Raw genomic sequence first — 25,563 nt, forward strand, 5'->3', positions numbered from 1 at the left:
TCTTTGGTGCCAGAAAATGTTTAGTGGTGATGCTGGTGAAAATGAGTTTCCATGTGACTTATGAAAGCGTTTTGTAAAGGAATTACTAGGTCATCGACTGCCCAAAGCCCTCTTTATCCTTCTGCTGGCAAAGGGCATAGGTCTTGGTGTCGGTTTGCATTAACCTTACCTGCGTTCTGGACGCCTATATTGCAAACCTGCCTGTTTTTAAAGGCTTTCCAAGTGTGGAAGCTCCCTAGATTGCCATTTTGCTTGCACCCAGCTCCATTTTGGGAGCAAGTTCTTGTGTTGCGGGCCCATTCCCTTCATTCTGGGCCTGAAGACTGCCCTGGACACTGTAGCGCCCCTTAACTAGGCAGCTGAAGCCCAAGGGATTTTAAAGGGGGTGGTTTACATGCAAGTATTCCAAGAGGCCCAGTCTCCGTAACCACCCAGAAATCCCTAAAGGTTTGCTGGCATAGGGTAAGGACTACCAGGGCTGCAACCTCAGCAGGAAGCCTACTGAAACCACCCTAACCTGAAGTAGTAGGAGGGTCAACCTCCTAACCAGACCATTGAACTGGCCGTTTGTGGCCACTCAGTATGGCTCTTTATGTACATTGGTGCTTACATTGCTGGCTTATGGCCTGAAATATTCCCTCCCCACTCAATGGGGTGGCCTGACTGGCTGTAAGCATCTACTTTCACAGCCAGACATTTAGGTCCCAAGCAGTCTTACACTCCCTTGCCTTTTATCACCACCAGCCACCTCATGCCCATTCTTGGATTTGGCCACCTGAGGAATTATTTGTGAAATTGCATGGTGAGAACAGGGACTACTGGTATTTTAAGCCTACATAATACTGCAAAAATGACATTGGCATCCCAGTGCGTTAGGTAAGCACTTGCCTCTCTAGGTGATAGTCTACATGTAATTGAATTAATGTTTCATTGATATCACACTCCTAAACACGAGTTTTAATTTAATGGGACTACACCAATGTGAATACAAGCATTTGGCTCTGCCCCTTCCTCGCCCTTGCACGTGCCAATATTCCCAGCAGATTAAGATCTGGTGACCCCCAGATGGGGGCACAAAACACCTCGTACAAGTATTTGGAGCTTTGAAACTACTGTAGTGGTGATTGGTGCAGATCAAGCAGAGCAACAAACCTATGGGAGGGGAACATGCTCGAGATGCGGGACAGCACTCCCTGGCATTCAGCACCTGCTGAGGACACCAGTCAATTTACAAATTGCCAGCAGGTCAAGACGTCACTTTTCCAGAACTCATTCAACCACAAGAGTCGCTCATCACTTTCACAGAACAGAAGACCAATTTGATAGACCATTATTAGCAAATAAGCTGCTTTATTGAAAGCAAAGAAAGATATTTACCACAGTATCGCCATGGTACCAATCAGGTTTAATTCCCTGAGAGCTGGTTATTTTAATTTGTTTAAATCTATTTTTTAAAACAATTACAAAAATGACGAAGTTCCAGATACTGGAAAATATAAAATCAATGCAAGTAATTGTTACATACATTAATAATTTCATTACAGATTATCAGAAGCATTTTTCTGATCCACAGAAAATTCAAAACAGTTACAGTAAAAAAATACTGTCCCATACAATATATACAGTCAAACCCATTGTGGGCCAGTCCGTTTCACTCAAGACTCTGGAGATGCACCGTTTCAACCTGCCATTAGCTCTGCTCCAGGTATGAAAGAAATGAAACCCCAAAACAGGCTTTTTGTACCCCGACACGCATGCCAGTGTGAAGTTGTGAAAGGACAACCCTTGAGGGAAAGGGGCGACTGCAATCCGATGCACTCCTGGACGAGCACAATAGGAACCAGGGGTCATGTTTCAGACCTGTAAAGGGGGGCACCACAACAATTCAAGGCTGAGGTCCATAGTGCAGAGGTAGCCAGCTAGGCCAGTATTAGGCAGGCGGAGAATAACCCATGTGCGTTTTAACGCGACATTGTCCAGCAAGTCGGTCTGTGGTGGATGGTGTTCACCCCTTCTGGTGGCCTGCAAGACTTGCCACTATGGACCGTCAGCGGCTGGAGGTCCAGCCAGAAATGAGAGCCAGTTTATGGGGTTAGGCTTGTAACCAGAATCCCCAGATTGAATGGGCACTGCCACAATGAGGGCAGTGATACCGGAAGTACTTTCACAACTTCAAACCGGTCAAGATTGTCCAAAAAAGATCCGTCTTGTTCAGTGTCAGGTCAGAAAATGCACCTAAAAACCACAACAGGTTCAATGTGGGCAAACATTTCTGATCCCAATAATGGACACCCCGAACCCCCAAATGAAAGGACAACATAGCTGGGCAGAGCAGCTGCACCGGAGGTGGGCACTTATGCACATGCATAATTGCCCTGGAATGAAGGTGGGCACTGATGCACATGCATAAAACCCTTGGAATGCATCAGGTCATTTACAATAAATACTGCATAGTTCTACTGAAAATACTTCAGTAAGCAAGAGGAAAAACCATTTGAACATAGTCCAAATAGGTCAATCTATTCTAACCTCCGACCACCCACCTCCCCACATTACCCCCTTTTTGGCATTACCCCCCCCATCGGTGCGGCAGTGACGGTGCATTTCCAAGAGTCCGGCTTGAAACATTACTTTTTTCAAATCCAAAATCAAAGTGCTTTGCGGACACATCTCTCCACCCCACTGCAGCTAGGACAAAGTGCGGTACAGGGGTGGAGAGTGTCCAGAAACTACCCAGAGCCAGTACCCCCAAAATATGTACAATATGGTCCGGGAGAAAGAGCAAAGCACCTCCCAGGCACATTCCTTCATTTGATAACTAATCCGGAGCCTAAATAAAGGATGCAAGGCCGGTGACGTCCCTCGGCCTATCTTGCAAGGCCACATTAACTCGATGGAAATGGCGCAGGACGGGACGATAACATACCAAAGAAGAAAATGATGTATATACATGGCCCACAAGGGGCTGGCAAGAGAGCAGAGAACCAGTCAATGTGCAAATTCTATGAGAACTGCAGACATTGCAAAGCGGCGAAGCTCCAAAGGCCACCATGCTGGATACACAGGCCGGGTAAGCCCAAAGTGCTAAATGTGGCGGTAATTGCAATCGCTCCTCCAAAGTCCTTCCGAATGACGGTCACTTTCCGGTTCCCGGAAGCGGCGGCGGCAGGTAAATCCTGCCATAGAGTCAGCGAAGGCCGCACAGCAGCCTATTATACAGAGCACTGTGCATTAGCACAGCTATTCAAGCAATAGCTTCACAGCACGGACGAGAACACATACAGGTCCCATAAGCCCTTTGGATACCAGGGAAACTTGGGACGAGGTTGAAGAGGACACTTGTCTTCTAGTAAACAATGTTTGTAGGGCACCACGGAGTGTCCGGGTGCAGCAAGCAATGGATGGAGCGGAACCTGAAATAAGAGGAAAGGACACGTTTAGATGCTGGCACAGATGGAAAGCTGATGCACTGAACTGTGCAGCACTCAATGCAACACAAGAATTGCTGACAAGGGTCACTTTTTTGCAGGTTAGCGCAAGTGACTAACGAAAACCATCTCCTACAAGAGAAAACCTCACTGTTGCAGTGGAAAGGTCTATAAAAACCTGTTCAATTAGACACGAGGAAATACAGCCCCACCTCCTATTCCCCATTTTCGATGACATTCACTTTCCTGCAAGGTTCGGTTTTGGGCTTTTGTAAGAGTAGTGCACACCCACAATTTTCAAACAAGGGGATACTTGTAGGTGGTCACACATGATGCATCTCGGATGTAATTTGCAGGTTTTTAGCAATCCACTATTGAAAGTGTGTAGTTTCAGTTAAATACCCACATCTAGCTGCGCTAAAGATTTTCCTGCAAGTCTGGGCTCTAGAGGCCGAGAACCCATATTCTAAGAGTGATGGTCGACTTCAGTATTACCTGAATTTCGACCTCAAACGACATTTATGAGCCTGCCCTAGCCACTACATTTTCATCTCAGCAAATTTTGTGGGGATTGTACTCTACCAACTAAACCCTGGCATTACGCACTAGAAGCATTTTGCAATAGTGATCGGGGAGGTCACATAGGACCCAACGCTCACCTGGAGGGATCTTCTTGAATTGAAAACGCTCCTTTCATGTTGATGGCATTCCTCTTGTTTTCAAACATTCCATAGCTCAAGGTGACCTGCAGGGAGACAAAGGTAGACAGCTTAGCACAAAGCCCTTGTCCAAGCTTGCACAACACCAACTGCGAGAGATCAGGTTTGCGCCACATTTGCACCACACCTTTGAACGCCAAACCACATTAAAATGGGAATCCACAACAGTAGGTTAAACCTATACCAGGTTGTAGAGGTCTACATGACTGGACATTCAACAAGCCCATCTACTGGCATACGGAAGAAGCCATGGCGACATCACTTCACCCAATATTAGTTTCCTTCATGGAAGCCATAAATCAAGTTGTGTGTTGCTCTTATGACTTGCTCTGAAATGTTGAAGGAATGCAAAGAACAAATCAAGCCAAAGCCACCTGAAAGGTTGGTCAGCGTCTGCAGGGCAACTCAATTTTGTGGGCAAGCCAAAAATAAGTCTGAAAGGAAGACATTTTTATCGGGTCCAAAACCTGATATACTTGTATTGAAGCCAAGAGTCACCCAACTACTTGTAAAGGAATTAGTCCTGATAGGCAGAGGCAAGGCAAGCGGTGCAGATCTCTGCCCTTAGCTTGGCATTTTATTGTGCCCAGGACTATTTGGTATTGACTGATAGGGTGAGTAATGCCCCTTCCCCAGGAGCCAACCCCTACATGGATTGGTCAGTCTTGGCAACACCTACAAGTCCCCTCCACACCTCACTACAAGGCCAAAGAATCTCTGCAACATGCCTGAGCCTCTCCTCTCCTCTCCCCCTCCAGTACCAATACCCACTGCCTCCTGTATTGCGACCCGTGGCACGGGCCGTAGAATCACCACCATGTACTTATGAGCATACCTGCTTATGGATTTCTGACGCGGGCACTTGATGGAGGTTCTCCAGGTGAGAGTGGAAGAGGTTGCTACGGATCAGCGCAACACCGAGGATGGATTCGATGATATAACCAATGGTGCAGTCATCAGGCAGGCGGATTTTCTCAGCTGTGCTCATGAAGTGACCTCCGCTGCAAAGGAAAGTTACTCTTCATTTAAGCAATTCTCAAACCGGCCTTTCACAGGAACGTTATTATCCTATGGGTAAACGTGGGGTGCAGCTAGTGAGCAGAAGCAACCAAAGTCAAATTGGAGTCTACACTGTTGAGCAATTTCCAGATTGGAGAAGAAAGGATTGCATCAAGGCAAAGGCGAAACTCCACACTGCCAAGAAACAGCAGTGCAACTCGTGTGGAGTCGCTAATTGCGTAAACTGCATTAGATTATAGTTTTATGTCTCACTGCATCTCCTGGGAACAAGCAGCTTTTTCACAGAGATCAGGTTAATGCGAGACTGGTCTTACCTGGCCCATGGGCTCATCTTCAGCGCCAACCCTCGACTGATGCAAAAGCCGGCTCCACCCGTAGCAAACCAGAAATTAACCGGCCTCTGGAAACCAAAACAAAAAATTAGAGGCCATGAAATCGAACCAAATATACAACTGCTCCAGTTCAGTAGACTACACGTGCTCTTCGTTGACCCGATTTGCCCATCCAATTACCGATTTACCCCAAAAACCAGGAGGAAATCTGAGTATTTGTGACCAACTGAGATTGTAAATGGAGAGAGTGGAACTACTAAGTGTTCCACTGAAATAACAGACTTGTACAAATAATGTTAATGCATTTCCACTATACGCTGAAATCCCCAGACCACTTTATATACAAACAGTCTTCGAAATTCTTCAACGTGTGGGTGTCAAAAACTCTACGTGGTGAATGCTTGATCGTGTACAGAATGGATTGTCGCATACCCTTTAAAGGACAACTACTTTGCCTAAATGCTGAAAAGTCAGGTCTTTCATGCAGAGCAGGGAAGCTTACCATTTTATTTTCACTGATTCGCTCAGTGGCCTGGATGGGTCGGTCGAGGCTCGGTTTGCCAATGTAAACATCGTTGGTGTGAGAGTACCGAGACAGCAGTTTCACCAGGGTCTGGATATTCACATAGTTGTCATCGTCAACGTGGCAAAACCACCTAAAAAACAGAGGCAAAGCAAACCTGATTAGCAAACAGTGAGGATCCACATGGATGAGAAGCTAAGGAGACCCCCTACAACATCAGGACTAAACTGGTGGACTTTGTTCCATTCTACAATTGCATTAATTTCAAAGTCAAAACATTCATGCTCCACATTTTGGAAGCTCATTTGCAGTGCATCACTATCCTCTGCAAGGTACAAGTGGATAGCAAGAAGCTCACTAAGATAGAGGCCCACTGGTGACAAGCCGAATAAGGAACGGCATAACAGAAGGACCACAGAGTGCTAGGTCTTTGGGATAGGTTGCTTTGTGCTTGATAATGTGCAGCACATCAGTTTATACCACATAGGTTCACCAAGATGCAGGAAGCAATTGTGCAAGGTGTGGTTTTTCAGGCATGTGTTACTGTTAGCAGCCCCACAGAAGCCAATGGACAGTCGTGGAGCTCAAGGGGCAGGCCATTGACATGGATGGACCGGCTAGGCAACACTAATACGCGGAGGAACACGTTAGCCGTGATCCTCAGAACAAAGGCAGTTTGCATGTTAGAGGTTCATGGATCAAGAAAGTCTAAAAAGAGGGAGGCACAAATAGAGAATACATCCAGCTACAAACAGCCCACAGGGGTAGGTTCATCTAGCCTGGTATAAGACCCTGGCTTCAAAATTGGCGCTGAGGCATGGGTGCAGGATATGGAGACTGATGGGAATCAAGGCAATGACATGCAATAAGATCCATGGGAAAGAGGCAATAAGAGGCAAACCATGCACTCAGGGACTATCTCTACAGCTCCTACTTGCACTGGACTCCCAATGTCTGCACTTACCCGTGGCACCAGCTAGCCGCACTTATTGTCTTTATTTTTTATTTGTCTTTATTTGTATTGTTATCCTATGTACTGCACTGCCCCCCCCTGCACTTGCACAATCTCAATGTCACCTGGCCTAGTGGGATTGGTGTGTCTTCCCCTCCGTTTCCCCTCCCTTGCCTCGTCGCGCCTTCAAACACTTGTGTATAGTGTTATAAATGCCATATTGGTGTGGTCATGCATGGTCCAATACGGTGGTTCCCTTTCCTTGGTGTAGGAGTGCTCTGCTTTAGCATTTCACCCACAGCCTTCGAATACCATGCCAGAAAATTATTTTTCAGAAATAGAAATCATTTTTATTTCTACACCCTCCCCCTTCACGCCCCCATGCCCCTATTCACAGAGTAGGCCGGTAGGTTCGCTTTATAACTGGTGGAGACTAGGCAGGTAATTGAGGACCCAGTCAAAGGCAGGGGTCCTGCACCAGGTTGTGGTTGGTTATTTATAACGCGCTTAATACCCAGAGGTTTCTAAGCACAGACCCGGTGATTGAACCTGTTGCTCTGCGTCATCTTGCTTCCAAGGCGAACGCGTTGCCCCTGAGCTATCCTCCCGTAACAGTGTTTTGTCACACCAGAAGTATAAGATAATCAAGTCAGGCGCAGTGTTAATAGAAGCCTCAACCCTGCAGATGAGGTTCGAGTTCTGCAGCCCTCAGGACCCCGGGGAGTTGGCGGCTCCACAGGGTTTCCGAGCAGCCTGCCAGACAGCTGTGGATGTCGTTTCCATCAGAGAAACGCCACCCACGCCTGCAGAGCACGGCTTGGTAGTCCAAAACTGGGCTGCCGCCATAAGAATTTCTTAAGGAAGCCATTAGAGTGATGTATAATGCAGTCACGCCGCCAAGTAGGAGACATGGTGTTGGATTGCTCTTGGAAATGTGTCCCAATTATTTTATGACTCCCAAAGGACACAGCTAACCAAGTAACTGAGAAAACTCGATGTTTAAGTACACTGAAAACGTTTTCCCCTACTATCAAGGAACTGTCTTTTGCTCCAACGCAGGAGGGGGTCTTGGAACGTTCAAAGTGCCGATTGCTTTGATGTGAGAAAAGCAATGCATGGAATAGTGGCTTAGATCCCTCCTGCTTGAAACGTAAAGTTTTGTATAGGCTAAATACTGGCAGATCGGTTTCTAAGCACTGGCATTTAGGACAAATGGTGAATTTTACAGGGTGGGGAATTCATGGACTGCTGGGGATAACCTACATCCAATTTTGAAAATTGGAAATGTGTCCAGGAACACAATTTGGTTAAATGCGGTAGTGTAATTATTCCCACAGTCTTTTAAAAACAGCTCCTACGGTATCCAAAATGAAAAATGAGGTTAGCGAGCATCATGTTTCTGTATCCAAGAGTGTTGCCAATTATCTAGGTAGCTCGAACACTGAAATGAGCCCTGAACCAGAAGCGCACGCACAGCTGTTTTGGCAATGAAGAGGAGCCTTACTTCATGTTGGACTCAATAAACTTGTCGTACTCAACGGCCATCTTGCAGGACAGGGCCTGGCGGCTGTGCGCAGACGAACAGTTTGTGTTGATGACGTTTGCTGCAGACAAAAACAATAGTGACATTAGACAATACGCATGGAGAGTAGTTTTAGCCATAAAGTAATATTTATGGTTATAGTCCGTTAAATATACACGGCATTGTGTTTAAGAGGCAAGGACGCATTCTGTGCATCGCAGCGTGCCAAGCATTTGCTGGACAACATTTTAGCAACGTACCCAACTCGTATTAAATAAACGGCTGGATTTAGGAAAAGACATGGAGAACCTTACTACAACTGGCTCAGAAAATCTGAAACATGTATATCTGTTCTCTGGCTGCTGCTCCCAAGGTTTTGGTAATAAATGCTTTCTTCGGTGCAGCCCCGGCTGCCAAGTCAGAAGAATGCAGTTAATTCGGGAATCGGGTTACCACACAGGTGTATTGGGGGAAGCACGGCAGCACCTCCGCTGCCAGGGAGGGGCGGGAACCATCAGGAAGGGATAATTACTAGGCAGCCTCCATGCATTCGAGAAGGGGGTCGAGGGAGGGGGGGGGTCTGGCAGAACCCTGCGCGCCTCCATTCACGGTGGACTCTCCCGGCGTCAGCCACCTGCTCCTTGGCCGCACTGTCTGAAAGTGGGGGCGGGGCGTTTCAGGGCCTGAATGGGAATCATTTACAAGCAGAGAATAGCAGACGGGACCCAAGGGGCGGGGCTGCTGAACAAACAGTGACAATGACCCCCCCTCCCTTTTACCCCACTTCAGTATGGGGAAGGAGACAGGGATCCCCGAGTTGAGTAGTTGCCTAGAGGTAGACAGCTACTCGCCACACTGCCCCACCACCCTGCTGCTGTTTTTGGAACGATCCGAAAATGCCAACTCACTGGAAATACTGAAACTGGTTATTTTAATATTTAAGTACAAAGTAGGCTTCCCCCTCAGACTAGGGGGGTGACGGGGGCGGAGGAAATCAACGTTTACCAGTATAAACCATTTCGAGCAATCTTAAAATTCCTGCATAAGCATGCAGGACTCACTCACCGGTCTGCTTTTTCAGCTCCTCGTCGTCGCCATCTGTGAAGATGAACGTCTGGAAAGAAAGAAGAGCGCTTTAGAATGGGTGCTCTCTAAACACTCTCCCAGCCCAACACTCAACCCCAGAGGACCCCCCCCCGCCCAGCATTCGCTGTTCACAGTATTGACATTTCTTCCCCAGAAGCATGCTCTTTTATGTATAAAAAAAAACCCACAAATTGGAGGGGGGGCTGGCGATAGTTGTCCCGACATTTGAAAGCTAAGGGTCACTTCATATGAAGTGATACAGGGGGTTGGGGGGTTGGGCATGCCTTCACCCCCTGTGAAACCCACATGCATGCAGACGCCCAGGCCCGCCGCAGGTCACACTGGCGAGCGGTCCCTTCCCCAAGGCCCAGAGACTTTACCATCACGACCCATCTCCCCAGCGTAGCACCTACATGAGCTGAGGTTGGGGTGCTTGGTGCCCTAGTAACAATACCCAGACATTCTGTGGCACAATACTTGGCGGGGCCTTAATCACAGAGCGTTTTCCTATGGGATTGCCCCATAATAAAACGCTTTGCTGAATCAGACCTCAAGTTGAAAAAAGCGGGTTGTGGTTTTGATGGTTTCCTACAGGTTACCACAAGAACATTACTACTATTAAATTTCACATTTAAAACATCGCAGGGGGTGTGGTACCAGTGCACATCACACAGGGTCAAACAATGTGTGGTGTCAGTTTCCCTGCTCCTACTCGGGCAGGGGAGGGTGGGGGGACCCATGCCAGGCTGCAGACTGCCTGCTGCCCAGGTGGACAAATTCAGAAGCATACATGTGGGTATTGAGTGGCAGCACAAGTAGGACCATAACCCCACATCTGAAGGCTCCGCTTTATGGAGCCCGTTAAGCATCAGCACGTTAGCATCTGCTCAGGGCATCATGGTCAGGCGCCAAGAGTAATGCCAAGGTTGCCCTCTAACAGGCAATGCTCCATGTGCAGGGGCCATCAGCAAAGCAGCGAGTGTACGGGAATGGAGGTTTTTATTGTCAAGTTGCGAGTCTCCATGCATGACATGCTGTAGCTGCATTTTATGAGCAGGTCCTGCCAGTCCACGTGCCCGCTAAACTGCCCAAGAGAAACCAGCACTCTCATCTAGGACTCCTTCACCCTACTGACCCTGGACATGTTTCAGCAAGAAACCCTCTTCGTGCCCCCTCAGCTTAACTAGCTTCATATTGGTCTCCGGTATCAAGCACGTTATAAAAGAACAATTCTGGTTATAAAAAAAGCGTATATTACAAACTTTTTTGGTGTGAAAAGGTAACAGTGCCTAGGAGAGCGGGGAAAATGGTACAGTGAGGAAACGTCAACAAGGCAAAACGCAGATTTGGCTCACCATGTACGGAAATGAAAACATGGGTGAGTGATAGTGGTCGTTAAGGGGGGTAAGTTAGTTTCAACTAGAAGAAAAATCAAAAGTAACTAGATATGCGCAACCCGGAAGTCACTGCCCAGCTTTTAATCTGTTTAGTTTATTTGTAAATAAATGCTAATGTTACTCCTGGTTTGAAGTTTCTTGACACAGGTTACACTTCCTGGAGGCCAGCGCCATCCACGCAGCACGTAGACTACACATGAAGCCCGCTGACCGATCCCATCGCGTGTGTAAAGCCAGTTCTCCATGTTAAAGAGCTTAAGGTGTCCTGTTCTAGCAGTACCACCCACCAACTCTCGGCTGGTCCAGGATCCTCGCTTTCAAATCGGTGCCCCTCGTTGCTGAATGGAAACAGTTTGTTAGGAGGGGGGCATGTCAGCAGACAGGCCCGTTAAAACTCCTGGCGCAGCCCGCCAACACCGCAGCGAGCCACTCCATTAACTACCGCAGCGATAAGTGCGCACCGCGTCCGGCTGGAGCATATCGGATGAGCGAGGGGAACAAGGGCTGGATTCACTGCCGACAAGACCGCGTTTATGTCGCTCGGCGCCGTGTTATTGCACATTAAAGGCCGTGCTCAAGTGCCTGGCCTTTAATTCCACACAGGCAGTGCGCGCCAAGGACCCCACGCCTGGCGGGCCTCCACACAGGCAGTGCACGCCATGGGCCCCCACACAGGCAGCGCGCGCCATGGGCCCCCACACGCCTGGCGGGCCTCCACATGAGGCAGCGCGCGCCATGGGCCCCCACACGCCTGGCGGGCCTCCGCACAGGCAGCGCGCGCCATGGGCCCCCACACGCCTGGCGGGCCGTCGCCTATCAGCGAGCTTGTTTACTTAACTGAAGGTCAGGACGCAGCTGCCGCTTATCGCTGGCACGGGACCTACCTCAGACAACCTGCCCGGGCGGCCAGCGCGCAGCTCCCGCGCACCTGCCGGGTAATGAATGAAGGGGGCGGAGCCGAGCAGCACACGCACACAGCCATCAAAGCCAACGCCGGCCAGGAACCAAACCAAATCGCAGGTGCGGCAACGAGTTAGGCCCGGGCGGTACGCAGTCTACGGCCGCCTCGGCTTCCCAGCCGCAGTACAACCTGCGCACCCCCCACCGTGCTCGGGAAGAGTGCCCTTTCCGGTAGTGAGCAGGACTGGGCAAATGCAGAAGAGGGGGCCAGGCCCTGCTCAAGTCCTGCATTGGTGGCGGGCGGGTGGAGGTCAAAGTGGGCCTGGCGATGTTTTTCTAAGTGACCAATATGAACATATACTCGAAGCTTTGTCGCGAATTCTTTACGTCATCCCCACCCAAGAGATCACTGGTGCAGAGGCCCAGCAGGGACTTTGCTGAATTTCCTATAGGCCGGTCCACCACTGCCTGCCAGGCCTATAGCAGTGCACATTCAACTCACCAGCCGCCAACGTGGAGGCCCTCGAGCAGAGCCTTGCTACCCCCAGGGCTACAGCCGAGCCCAATAATCCCTCCACCCCCAATCGAAAAGACTGCACCCGCCCAATGACGTATACAGGGCCGCCCAGCCCTTCACCCAGTACCAAAGCTAGCGCAGAGCCTAGCTCTGCCACTCTTTACCCAGTGCCAAAGGTACCACCCACGCGTCTTGGTGTAGCCCCATGCACCCAGCGCGGGAATCTTTCATGGTGTATCCCAGTGCCTGGGACAGGACAGGCCCTCCCCTCCCTGCTCAGGAGCTCGGTACCTGGCCCACCTGCCAGCCACAGCGCCCTTCTGTTTACTCCGCTAATGCCTAGCAGATGCCGGCTGTCTTTGTGGTTATGTCTGCTTGTTCTCCTTTGTGTGTGTTTGGGGGTAGAGGAAGAGGGGGAGGGGGAGGAGGGATATACAAAAGAAATTGAAAGGGGACAAAGAATAACCACCGTCAGCGGGTGGCAAATAAAGCAGGACAAAGGACCAAGGCAGCTGCTCCAGGTAGGCGCAACATATTTTTTTTAAATCCACAGAGGGAAGACAGGGGGCGACCATTCCTTGAAGATGAATTACAGTCACGCTGGAAGCCTGTCCGAAGCCTTTATTCTGTGCCTACGAGGGCTTTTTGTAATGCTTATTTTCCTTGGAGGTGGGAGGGGTAAAGGGTGGCAGTGAAACTGGAGTTTAACAAAAGGTGACATTCTTTTGGTCGACTTTACTCCGAGCCGGCGCATTAAGCTGGAGTGCGTTTGCTCTCATTAGCATACAGCTGGCCTGGCTAACAGATACAGGCAGAAGAAGAGTGGGGGAGAGGGGGCACGGGTACCCAAGCTCGAGATATCTAAAAAGGCTTTACTTTTTCTTCCGAATTAGAAAGGGCCACGAACACTAGAATTCCGATGTCAGCGGAGAGGCCTTTTTAAATTCAACGTGGACGGTCTGGATTCTTTCCCGAAATTAAGTGATGCCAAAACAGCATTTCGAGCCAGCAACCCAAACAATGGTGGGAGGAAGTTACCAGGTTACCACCTACAGGCTGCGAACTGGAACGGAGAACGAAAGGACGACAAATCTTAAGTCACTGCGAATCTTTACAGAATGGCACTTGAAGGCGAGTGCCAAGCGGACCCAGACAAGCCTTGCCTATAGAGAATACCCCTACTTGGTCTGCCGATTGGTTCAAGATGGGTACAATGGACATTCAGAAGGAGACCCCCGCACCCACCCCCCTCCACCTCTTAACCCACTACGAGCCCTGAGTGGGCGGTGGCATAACTCCACCACTGGACCTCTAAGGGATGGAGGAATGATTGATATTTTATTTCTATCGCACTTGTACACAAGTGTTTCAGAGCGCGACAAGGCAAGGGAGGGGAACAAGGGAGAACAAACGGCGATCTTACTAGGCCCAGTGACATTGAGAATGCGCAAGTGCATGGGGAGGGGGTGGGGGGGAGAGGGGAAAAGTGCATAGCAGAGGAGAAACAGATAATTAATAAAGGCAACAAACAGTGGTAATGCAGCCAGCAATTTGAAAGTGCTAGGTTTAAGGCAGCAGACATGGTAGGTCTGATAAGTGCAGGAAGAAAAGTGGATGGACGATTGCCTAATGCAGTGGTTTATGCGGAGACCCCTTGAGTACAAATGTTGCTGAGACCCCTTTAGATGTAATTTCTTTTATATTGTAACACGACTGGTCTAATGCATAACTCAAATCTTGTAATCCCGCCACCAGCGGGTGAAAACGGCACAATTCCTTCTGGGCGTGTGAGGAGCTTGGCGGGTGAATACTGATGACACCAGCATGCGGTGCGAGTGGAGAGCTATGCCTAATGGGAAATACTGACATTTGAATCTTTGACTTCCACTCCAACGCAACGTATGATCTTGGGCAAATCTCTTCCGATCTGCATCTCGCTTGGAAATGTGAGACCCGCTAAATACAGCAACATTAAGGGACCGATTCATGGAACTTTTTTCCTATGGGATTGCGCCATTATAAAACACTTCCATGAATCAGGCCCTGAATGTTTTGTAAACAAGTGTCCACGTTGCTTCTCCCCCGGCCCCCTCCCTCCCACGTGCATTGTACGCTGCTTACGCGAGGCTATAACCAACCGTAGTGGTAACGAACTTCCGGCAGGCAAAGGCGCATTGGATCAGATGAGCATCTGTTTCGTGGCCCCTGCCTCCGAAAATAGAAGTCTTCTAATCCAAGTGCTAAATATAGATTGAAGTGGCCTTTGTTTATTATAGTTCCGCAGTGAACTCGACTGGTGCAGGCTGTCCGATCCTGCCCCACGTAGTCGAGAGACAATAGGATAGGCCTCTGGGCTGGCGAAGTGCTGGCCAGGAAGGACCTGCCTCGCCCCTTGGAAGGAGGCACCGGATAGCAGCAGCCTGCCCGCCTGTCTCCTTGCAGGGCAGGAAGGGCCCAGACTGCACACGGTCACCTCGCATGGTCTGTCCGAGCTATGCAAGCCCCCTCTGCACGCCCTTCCCGCAGGAACCAGGGGCAGGAAATTCTATTCAGGCTTCACAATGAAAGGCTCAGCCCCTCCACCACGAAATGTTTATGTGTCTGCAATTCTTCCACGCGGGGTCTCTATGCCTCACTAGGCCGGCAGCCAGACTCTGCATGTGCCTGTGGGGAGGATGGGGGCAGGTATCGGGGGAGGAGGACCAGCTTTTTCCATGCACAATTACATGTAAGCAAAACCATATGCTTACATGTCCAACTCAAGCGCCAATTCATCTTAAGCCCCCCTCGCCCCCCCCCCCAGTGTGCTTCTGGGAACCCAAAATCACTGCTGTGACACCGCAGAGGCCTTCTAAAAGCCAGTTCTGTCTGCTAGTGTTGAAAGCAGATGTGGGTCGCTAAATGTGCCAATTGATGCAAGGGGTCTCTACAGTCCACTGTAGCTAGAAGCATTCACTGGCCATTTCTTATTTGTGGACTTCAAATGCCAGCAGCCCTAGCCAACACTGGTGACTGATAATGGGAGCTGTAGGTAGTACTAAACATCCGTGTGCCACAAACCAGAAGCCATGTTGAGCATGGCTTTAATAAGGCAGCAGGGACCTTCCCAGTGTAGCACTTTTTTGCTGTGGGGGATGAACATGAGGTGCACCTCATGTTCCATTGGCCATTTAGCTCCTGCTTCCGTTCCAGGAGATCCTGGTTTGTTTATAGCCAACATACCAGGAGCTACTTTTGGCCAACTGGTCCCTTAAACCATGCATATATGACATGGACAGAGTTTGGGAATGTCATTAAAGAATTCGGACATTTAATTATTCAGGGTTACACATAATGGGCAAAAAGTTAAAAGCAAGCATCTCATGTGCAAGTTGGATTTGCAGGGTGCCGTGTATCTGCTCCTGGTTCTCCAGTGGCAGCGCCTGCCTTCTGGGTGATCACTGACCACCGGGAGCTGGTTTTAGCTCCTGCTCACCAAATCTTCGAACCCTGCTTGGTTACCGTAAGAAAACTCAACCTTCTAACTATAGCCAAAGATTGTAGGACGGTCACAGATTCTGAATGGTGTTGCAACCTACCACTGACAAGGCAATTAAGTACTTCAGAAAAACGTGACAGCATTGCTTGAGAGCTTGTTAAGAAGCTCTGCAGTAAGAGTCAGAAAGCTCCTGCGTGGATGTTAGGACATTCAGTGTGGCATAACCACACGTCAGAAGATCCGAGGCATAGAGCAGATCTTGGTAAACTAAGCACTTCCTACAGTGTGTGCTTCTGGAAAATGTTATACCCTCAGGTTAAAGGGTGGATGCAGGAGCGGTTTCCATCCATGTCCAGTAGGGACCCTGAATGTCCCAGCATGGGCCATGCAGTCTCCTGCTGGTGTGGAGGCAGAAGGGAAACCAGAAGGGATGGCATTGTGTGTGGCTTGTCTAAGCTGCAATCATTAAGACAGGTGTCAGGCCTCGAGGGCGGCTGGGGTCAGTGTGGAATCGTGAAGCAATTGAATGCTGCTTCTTTCTCCCAGATCACCGACCAATGAGATGTCTTGACAAGGTTACACCAAGTAGAAATGCAATATTTGGAGTGCGAGAATCATTACTCATTTTACAGTTGCAGTAACTCGCAGGCCCTGGAAGACTAGAGGGCTGAGTTGAGCTGCCAGGATGTGAAGCCATGTCCCGCAGATGACATAAGCAAATAAAGGCACAAAGCTGGAAGAAAAAAAATGGCTGAAACGATCTTGGCAAATCCACAAGTCGTGCCTCAAACCGCTGTCTGGGGCCGGTTCAACTAAACTTGGTTTGGAAAGCGCACTTCCATAAAAGGACTGCTGCGTGTTGGGCCGCACAGGCCACCGTGGGGGCCCTGCTCACTGGGAGACTAGTGAAGTGGAGATTGTAGAAGTGAGAGGGAGATGGTTTTGAATCTCTAGTCCAGCATATCCCCGTTCAATTCCATTCGCTAGGTGCAAGACATCTCCAACTACCAGGGTCACGCTGGGGAAAAAACTGTTGGGCACCAATAGGATTGGCCAATAACCACAGAATTGCAATTATGACCGCGGGGACAAAGCATCTTAGAAAAATCATACTTCAATAAGCATCCATTAAGTTTAAGGGTGTTGTAACCAAGTATTGTTCCAAAATGCTGAATTCGTTTCTCAAGTTTTTACTGTAATCTTATAGCATTTTTATGTATTTGGAGTATTACTTGGGGGTGCCAGGGGGAGGGATGCTCTAGGTCAAATTATCTTACTAATAGTGCATTTTAAAATCACAGGTGGACAATATTGAAGCCCACTGGTCAATAGTACCAGCTGTACATAACTCATTGACCCGCTTTGGTTCCAATAAAGCAGCAAACACAAGCATGCTGACAGGGCCGGCTAAAGATGTCAGGACGCAAGGGTTCATTTTAGCATATTTGGGGAACCACCTTTGCTATAGCTTCGAAAAACCTGCAGGTGCTTAAATTGTAATGGAGATAGAAATGCAGGAGAGGCTTAATACCTGCCGATCATGGGGCATTCAGGCAGCAGGGAACTGCAACACTATATAAGTTATGACCGCCAGTGAGGCGCTAATGTATACGAAACTGGCGTTCAAGTTTTAAGGCAACAAGTTGATTAGTGTTACTGGATACTGCAAGAGGCCAGAGGGAGGTGACGCCTGAGAGCACCAGCTAAAGCAGACTTTTCTGCTGCAAAGAGCACAGCCAATGCCCACAATTGAAGTACGTTGCTGTGCCATAAGACGAGCATGCTGCTTATGCTCCCTCTAAGCCTCGGCGACCCTTCATGCATTGCCATCCGAGCTTTGTACACGAGAAACTTGAACTCCAGGACAGCTGCCCCCCTCCTGCACAGCGTTCACATTGTGTGCTGTCGACTCTGGGCAGGCGGCAGAGGAAGTCTCATTGTACGAGTAAAGACACGAAGAAACGCAGGATGCCAAATACTGCAACAATGGAGAAGTGGGTTCAGGACAATGACTGAAGTCCAGGAGCACACAGTGGCTGCTCCGACTGAGCTGCTTGGCACAAGCCGCCTGGGCTTGAGTTCTGCTTTAGAACTTCTCTATATTGTGGGCACCCTAGCAGGCCTCCACTTCCGACCACCCCTGCAGTGACTCAGACCCAGACAGACTCTGCACCGGGTCGGTTTTAGGAGGAAGTGGCGCCTTCAGCTCTCAAATTTGCTGAAGCGCCATTTTTATGTGAGGCACCAGGCAATTTCTTGAAATGGCAGCACTTCAGATCCTTTGCACACTAGAAACCCAAACCCACACCCACTCACTTGTATCCAGTCCAGTCCTGTTTTGTTCTTTGCATTCTGGGACTTGTAGTTCTGCTTTTCTCATTAAAAATGCAGACTACTAGCCTCAGAATGCAAATAAACTGGATCAGACGAGCAGCTACAGCCTGGAATGGCTCATCTTTGCAACTAAGGGGGCATGTAAACATCAAGCCATGTTTGCAATGCGTTTCCCTCTTTGGAAGAAAAGGCAACTGTCAAGTGGAGGGGCAGGGATTACCCTGCTGGCTACTATGTTCTATACGGGGCACAGTATCCAACAAGCAAATCCGAGAAACTCATGCCACACCCCCAAAAGGCGACTGGTGCAGCTCGAACTCTTGGTAACAGCTCACATGGCTTGCTGGGGGTTGCCACGCAGTCTGGCCTGTCAGGGGAAGACTGTCCAACTCAAAAAACTGAAAGTTGACCGTGTCCACTTTCAAGTAATTCGGGCAGTCTGTGGGAAATGCGGACTCGAGAGAGTTTCCCACGCCAGTGAGCCCCCCGACCCCCCATAAAAACACAAATAGCGTTGAAATGCAATCCTACATACGTGTGCACGTTGGTCCTAGTTGCACGGTCTCTGGTTGGTAGATCTGTGCATGCCACGTTTACGTGCACTACTAGCACCATGCACACGAGGCTACCATCTTTTATACGACGCCTGGAGAGCACGGGTTTGTGATTTGACGTGCAACGTTACTCACCTGTATGAAATTGGCCCTTGCCATGGCTACTCTGGGTTAGGTGCCTCTGAGGCAACACTTATACAATTCCGTCGGTGGCACAGACAATAGCGACCTCTATGGCCAAGACTCAGACTGCAGCTACCCGAAGTTAAGGCCTACTCATCACTGACCCCTAGATGGCACTGTTGCAGCAGGGTTGGCACTCACAAGCCTAGCCGATTCGCATGATAAGCAAAACTGCGAGTAACTTTCCGTTGCAAACCACGCTGCCCCGGCGGTTCAATTACCCGGACGTGAGCATCAGCACGTGTGAGAGGTCTAAGGCGGCCTAGCAGAGAGTTGAGGGTGTGGGGGTTATTGGCTGAAGTCGGAAGACCGGCCATCTACCCACTGAGTGCGTGCAGGATACTTTAATGCGTTTGCAAAACGAGAAACGTAGCAATGGGTACAGGGTCACGCGGTTAGGGAATAACAAACAGACGCTATTTAGCTCTTCCAGTCACCATATAAAATACCTGCACACCCAAGTGGGATACGGACGTGCCTTTTCGTTTAACAGTGCAGGCCGTTTAGGAATACTCGAGCATGTAGGAGTTTAGGTTTCTTGTAACCCCGACTAACACAACCACGCGCCTTCTGTAAACTCGACTAGCAGCTGATGAGCACGTGCACCTGATCGCGCATAACCGGTTCTGCAGCACACGCCCGGGGCACAACGGGACGAAGGGCATCATGCGGGTAGGCACAGGTGCCCGTCCTTTACCTGGGACACGGCAAGAAGTGCACACAGCCAGTTTAGTCCAGTCCCATCCTCGGGGCTGTACCCAAAACACACTTGTGTTTGCAGTATCAACCCACGGACGGCAGCCCAGGTCTGTTGACTGTACACAAAGTGGCACGTCAGAAGCAGGTCCACAGATGGCACGCCACACGAGCCGTTGCACCCACGGGCAGGCGCCAGGGCACGCAGGGTGCTTCATGGTGGACCCCGGTTTGCCAGGAACCCACACCAAATTCACGCTGCCTCTAGCAATGCAATCTGTCTGGGAGATTAACCAATAAGGGGCTTGGCGAGGGCAGAGTGTACCAAAGGGACACTGTTTATTGGCCCACCTTTGTATATGTAGCATGAGGGGCTTCGTGACGCTAGAACTGGCAGGTGTTCATATAGCCGAGCTGTTTAGCTCCACTGGCTTTGGATAGGAGTGGGATGGCCTGGACTCCCGGATGCTTCAGTCCTGGGACCCGCGTCTTGGACCACAATATGTCCACCTGGATAGAAAACTGACCGGGGGCTGGTGTGGAGAAGTGAGGGGCCTACCCCGGAGCATCCAGCGAAGGGACACATGGCCGCCATGTTATGAGGGAGATATAATTAGCTGCGGCAGGAACAATGGGCCCGCGGCCCCAGGAAGCGGGGGCTGCCGGGCGCGCGGGAGAGGGCAGCCCCTGGTGCACAATGGCCATTGTGCGCAGCCCCGCCCCCTAGCGGAGGCCTTTGTCGGCTGCTGCCACCTACCCGCGGGTGGCAGTAAATCAAGCAGCGGGGCCCCACCGCTCCCGAACAACATTTACGGAGCTGGTTTTCGCGGCGAGGTGCCAGGGCGGGAGACGGGCTGCAAGGTGGACTGTTTACAGTAAACGCCACTCCTGGCGCGTCCCTTAGCATAACGTTCCGTTTGGAAGATGTGTTGACAAAATAAGAGCAAAGGGACAAAATGTGCACCCGCCCGGCCCAGAGCTGGAAGAGAGCAGACTCCTGGAAGACAACATGCCCAGACAGCCCCCCCTCCCCCCGCACTCCTTTTCAACCCCATAGTATTTCCTTGGCGGTGTACGAATTCGTCCCATTGCACCCCTCACTTCAATTTCATCAAGCTTTACAGTGCCCATCAGTGATGCCCATAGAAGGCGACATGTCAGGGCAAATCTGACATACAATACCCTGATGGAAAATGGGATGTTCTTATGGGGCAGGAGGGTTGTAGTCTTTGGGATCCCAAATTAAAAGTCGCCATGGCAAGTTGTGAATAGCAATGTACTTTGTGTTTGCATGTGGTGCCCATGGCCCCACAGGGCTATTGCCATACCCAGCAAATGGATTTGGGCTACGGTGGCTCATTCGAAGATTTAAAAAAGCCGTTGCTCTTGCCACTGGATCGGGACATTCTAGTAGGGCTTTTATGAATGAAGGCCTGGTCCCCAAAACACCATAGGACTTGTGCAGCCACCATGCAGCACCACTGGCAGCTTGTATGGATGAGTGGTGGTAGGCCTCAGAAAGGACTGACGTGTTCCTAGGTTGGCCATATCACATTGGGCTGCTGCAGGGTGTGGGGCTGCCGTGGAGCGTGGACACAGTATGCTGTGCAGGGAACTGGACTCAAGGTGCAGCTAATAAACTCTGGCAGCAAGTTAGACATTTAATCATTACAGCAAGATTCGAAGCATTGGTGTGAAACGGTCTGCAGTGTAGCGTGCAGCGCTACACTGGGAAGCGGGTGAGGGTTACAGAACTGCACAAATGCATGCACCAGTGTGGTTCAGCAGTCTGTAGAGGAGTTCCCAGGGTGGCCAATGCCAACTCGACTGGTCTGTCCCAAGTGGAAGCTTTGCACCCATGACGCTTGTCGGTTAGTTGGACTGAGCCATATTTGGGCAATGAAAAAGAGGCCCACAATTGCAAATGGCAATGAAAAGCGCAGCTTCCTCGGGTCATCGGCCATGGATATAACGCAGGGACCCACTGGTGGACTCAAGTGGCAGCACCCGCCTGTTGCCACAGAATGGACTGCTATGGGACAGGGCGGTACTCGATTTTTATTAGTCCTGCAGTCTTTTCTATGACTGGACTCGTGGAGTGACATTCAAAAACTGGCTGGAGTTTGAAGCCTGACCAATTCCTGTGCCACAACGCTCTGGGTCATGATAGCGGTGTGCTTGGCAATACTAAGTTGCCTGTAGGTGGTGAACTCTGGACAATATCTGTCTTGTAGGACGGCGGCTTATTTGGGGAAGTTGGGGGCGGGGAGCAACGCTGCCTTACAAAGTGTGCCAGCCCTACCCTATAGCACGGAAAGGTGGGAAGCAGTGGCAGCGTGGGAGCACACGCTCCCAGAACCCAAACCACGCTTTTTACACACAATTCCATACAGAGTAAAACATTTCGGCGTCCGTTCATTTTGATGGGGCCTTAAAAGGCCAAACCGCGCCGAGCGGCTCAGAAAGGAACAAAGGCTGTCAGGCCCGCGCCTGTGGGCTCGAGGGGGTCCCGGGCCCCAGCCGGAGTGGTCAGCACGGGAAGCGTCGGTTCCCACGGATCGCCCGCGGGGTGTTCCACAGCTTCCGCGTCCCCACCGAGCGCTGGCCCGTCAGTGTCACTGAAAAGGCTGTCAAGGGCCGGCCTGGCCCACGCCACGGTTCTCTAGGCAACCCGACCCGGGCGCCCGCCGTTCCCATGGAAAGCCCCCCCCCCATACAAGTGGCCGCGAAGCCTTTCTCTGGGCTCGGAGAAAGGGGGCTTTGTTAGTCTGCACAGGGGGACAGCGTGAGAGCAGAGCGCCGGCCTCTGGGAAGAGCAGGAGAAAGCACCCAGGAGAAGGCACCGGGGCCTCCCCAGGGCTGCCCCCGCCCGGGTCTGAAAGAAATGGAGCCATACACTGACCCATTATCTCCCACGCAGTACCACACGGCGAGTGTGGCATTCTCAAGCGGCACAGAAGTTACGCTGGTGGCCTGGTCAACACGCAAACGTGTCATGGTTTGCAGGAGGCCACTACGGTGCAAGAGTGCCGGGTCCAAGTGGCTGAAGGCCTGAGGAGAGCCAGTTAGGCTCGCTTAGGAGGTCCAGCTCACACTTGCAAGCAGCTGCTACCGGAAACGCTGGAGTACATTGGCAGCAAAGCTTGGGCGCCGACTCTTCGCCACAATGGGATTGTGGAACACGTCAAGTCACCAGACTCGTGCAGGGGTAGATCACCAGGACACGCCGCTGGTCACGTTTGGCATGTCACATCATCAAACCAACACTTTAGTTTCCAGGGAAACTCTAGGATCATAAACCGTTATTTTAGTCTTAGTCAATGCCACCCTTATGGGCAACTACTTCCAGGAGGCGCAGAGTAAAGGTCTCCTTTTCTCTGGTAATACAGAACAAAGAACGTGAAAGGGGGCTACATCAAGCCTCGCCCCCCCACACTGTGTTGCGAGACCAGTGACAGCCAGGAGGAGGCGTCCCCTCCCCCTCTGTGCGCAGAGCCATCAGTTAAGCAAAGAGGGCCCGGACCCCTGCCTTGTTCAGCTGACAGGCTCAGCGTAGCGACACAAATCTCATTTCATGCCGCGCTTCACCCACAAACCCCAGAGAAAAAGGGGTGTGAATAAACAGGCGTCTGTGTGCCGAGCACCGGGCCTCGACAATGCAGCGGGGGGTTACCCGTTTCGAGGGCCAGCAGCCCGCCCGATCCCAGGCTGGCGAAACAGACAGGCCCCGTTTCACTCTGCAAGACACCAGGGCCTTTAAACAGAATTACCCAAGAAGTCCCTCACTTCTCAATGCCGCCTGCGCTGGACCAGCCACGTGCGAAAGGACGAGGCAGGAATACACCGGGAAATGCAGTTTGAGATTAACTTAATAGATCACTGACTGAGGTGAGCGCGTAACGGGATAGCAAAGGTCAACCTCCTGCAGTTGCCGAAAGCCTCACATCTTGAGACAGCCCAAAGAACGGGGGAGGGTGGGTCAATGTGCAGGGGTGCTAGGCACCAAAAGAGTGGGCACTGGTACCAGAACAGCCTCTGATGTGATCCACGCCTCCTTCCACTGCTTTAGTATATGCATTTTTTGTTGTTGCCCAATTGTCACAATGAACTTACGCCATTCACCAATAACTCACTGCTTGGCACTATGTGCCCGCCTCGGCAGAATCAGTGGTCACTTCGGCCCAGTGGGCAGCCAATCCAGAGGGTCTGCCAAGGCCCCGGCAACCCAAGCGATGCAGCAAGGAAGCTAAAACTGCCACCGCACCGAGCTGCTGTTACCCGGGGGGGGGGGGGCTGAGGTCCACCCCACCCCCAGATGGGCAACAGAGCCTTGGCGCAAAGCGACAGGCCACTTCGACTTCCCACCGCCGCCGCCTCGGCCGCGACAGCACTGCCAGTCTCGGCGGTGGCTGCACTTTGATGTGCAAGAAAACCCTAGCCACAGGCAGGGGCTGAGCGCGGAAAAGATTGGATTTCAAGAGCACAGCTTTTGAATGGATTCAAAAAGAAAAACACACGGGAAGGAAATGAGGAGTCGCAGCCGGTCCCCGGGGGCGAACTGAGGTCTGTCTCGCGGCCGAGGAGAGAGAGTGAGGGAGGGAAAGAAAAACACGGTCCCCGCTGCCGTGCTTCGCGTTCTAGTGCTCCCGCTGCTTGCTCAAATGGGGCACTGCTCCCCCCCAAACACAGCAAGACTAACCACCGTCACACCCAATAACGCGCGACTTCATAAGCAAGTGTTGCTAACACCGATCAGGCACACACGAGAAACACGACTGGCTATGACTGGACAACTCACTTGTGATGGCGGGGGCGAAGGTGCCCGCAGCCAGCTGTACATCCCCCGTTATGCCAGCAACACTAAGAGACGCAAAGGATGCCTCCAATAAAAAGGCCAGGCACTGGTTCAAACTGGCAAAGCTGACGGCTCCCTCCTGTTTCTGGGTGCGGGGTGAACGGCCAAACATAATTCGCATTTATTTGCCGGTACGCTGCGAAGAATTACGCAAACGCGCCGTCACACCTGTCCCTGGGCTCGCCTGTTTGTCCAGCATCTGCGCCCCCCCCCCCCCAAACTTCACCTGCTCTGCTACAACACACCTGCCCCCATTACACCTGCCGCACAACCCTGTACCACCACAGACGCCCCCGTTTCCCCCTGCGGGTTGCACCGCCTCCCTTCCCGTTGCCCCCTCACCTGCTCCTTGTTGCGGGACACCCAGGTGTCCATGAGCAGGTCCAGCCGGGAGCGGTGGAACTTGCTGGTGGTCTTGACGGCGATGAAGACGTCCTGCGGCTGGATCTCCTCCAGGGCGGGTCGGGGGCTCTCGGGGGCGGCCGGCTCCACCTGGCGCCGGACCCTCCGGAGGGTGTTAATGTAGGCGGAGAAGGTCTGCGGGGCGGCCTCCGGGGGCGCGGGGCCGCGCCGCCTCTGCTCCAGCAGCAGCACCAGCAGCGCGCACAGCAAGAGCGAGCCCAGGAGGGCGACTACTAGCCCGCGACCGCACGAGGCCATCCCTCCTGGGTTAGAGTCCGGCTTCTGGCTGGAAGGGGTTCCCTGGCTGGCGACGCGGGGGTGCTGGTGCCTGGCCGAGGGCGCAGCTGGCACCAAAGTAGTTCCCGACACCTGCTCTGGCACCTACTCGGCTTATGAATTACTGTTCGCTGCACACTGTCCACAGTACTACAAAGTGCCACTGCCTGAACGGAGCATTTTAAAACCTCCCCTCCTGCTAACCACGCCTACTGTGGGCGGGGCCGACCTCAAACTCTGCCAATTACACCGGCATCTGCAAAGAGTGGGCGGGGAGAGTTAGCAAAAACCGCCCACTCTGCGCTGTCCTTCTGCATAAAGTGGGCGGACCCCAATCGCCATTGTCGCCTTTCAGGGGCTGCTCAAAGAGTTGGATGTGTCCGATGTGG

General features: G+C 51.3%; 1 protein-coding gene across 1 annotated transcript; it reads right to left on the reverse strand.

The window, feature by feature from the left end:
* Positions 1 to 1,330: 1,330 nt before the first annotated feature.
* LFNG (LFNG O-fucosylpeptide 3-beta-N-acetylglucosaminyltransferase) lies at positions 1,331 to 25,333 on the reverse strand. The gene is made up of 8 exons (XM_069647609.1): positions 24,839 to 25,333; positions 9,562 to 9,610; positions 8,479 to 8,578; positions 6,002 to 6,155; positions 5,482 to 5,567; positions 4,983 to 5,148; positions 4,088 to 4,173; positions 1,331 to 3,413 (listed from the first exon to the last, which is right to left on the reverse strand). Exons 1-8 carry the CDS (start codon positions 25,154 to 25,156, stop codon positions 3,347 to 3,349), a joined length of 1,026 nt encoding a protein of 341 aa, XP_069503710.1. The 5' UTR covers positions 25,157 to 25,333; the 3' UTR covers positions 1,331 to 3,346.
* Between the last annotated feature and the right edge of the window lie 230 nt (positions 25,334 to 25,563).

Source organism: Ambystoma mexicanum, chromosome 2q, assembly GCF_040938575.1.
Source record: "Ambystoma mexicanum isolate Mex_15411 chromosome 2q, UKY_AmexF1_1, whole genome shotgun sequence".
NCBI classification, from domain to species: Eukaryota; Metazoa; Chordata; class Amphibia; order Caudata; family Ambystomatidae; genus Ambystoma; species Ambystoma mexicanum.

Excerpts from the sequence above, each read along its gene's own strand:
- LFNG (XM_069647609.1), bottom strand. The coding sequence starts at position 25,156 with ATGGCCTCGTGCGGTCGCGGGCTAGTAGTCGCCCTCCTGGGCTCGCTC. Across the intron at positions 5,568-6,001 it reads GAATCAGTGAAAATAAAATG|AGGCCGGTTAATTTCTGGTT; the intron begins GTAAGCTTCCCT and ends TTTGGTTTCCAG. Across the intron at positions 4,174-4,982 it reads CGTCAGAAATCCATAAGCAG|GTCACCTTGAGCTATGGAAT; the intron begins GTATGCTCATAA and ends GTCTCCCTGCAG.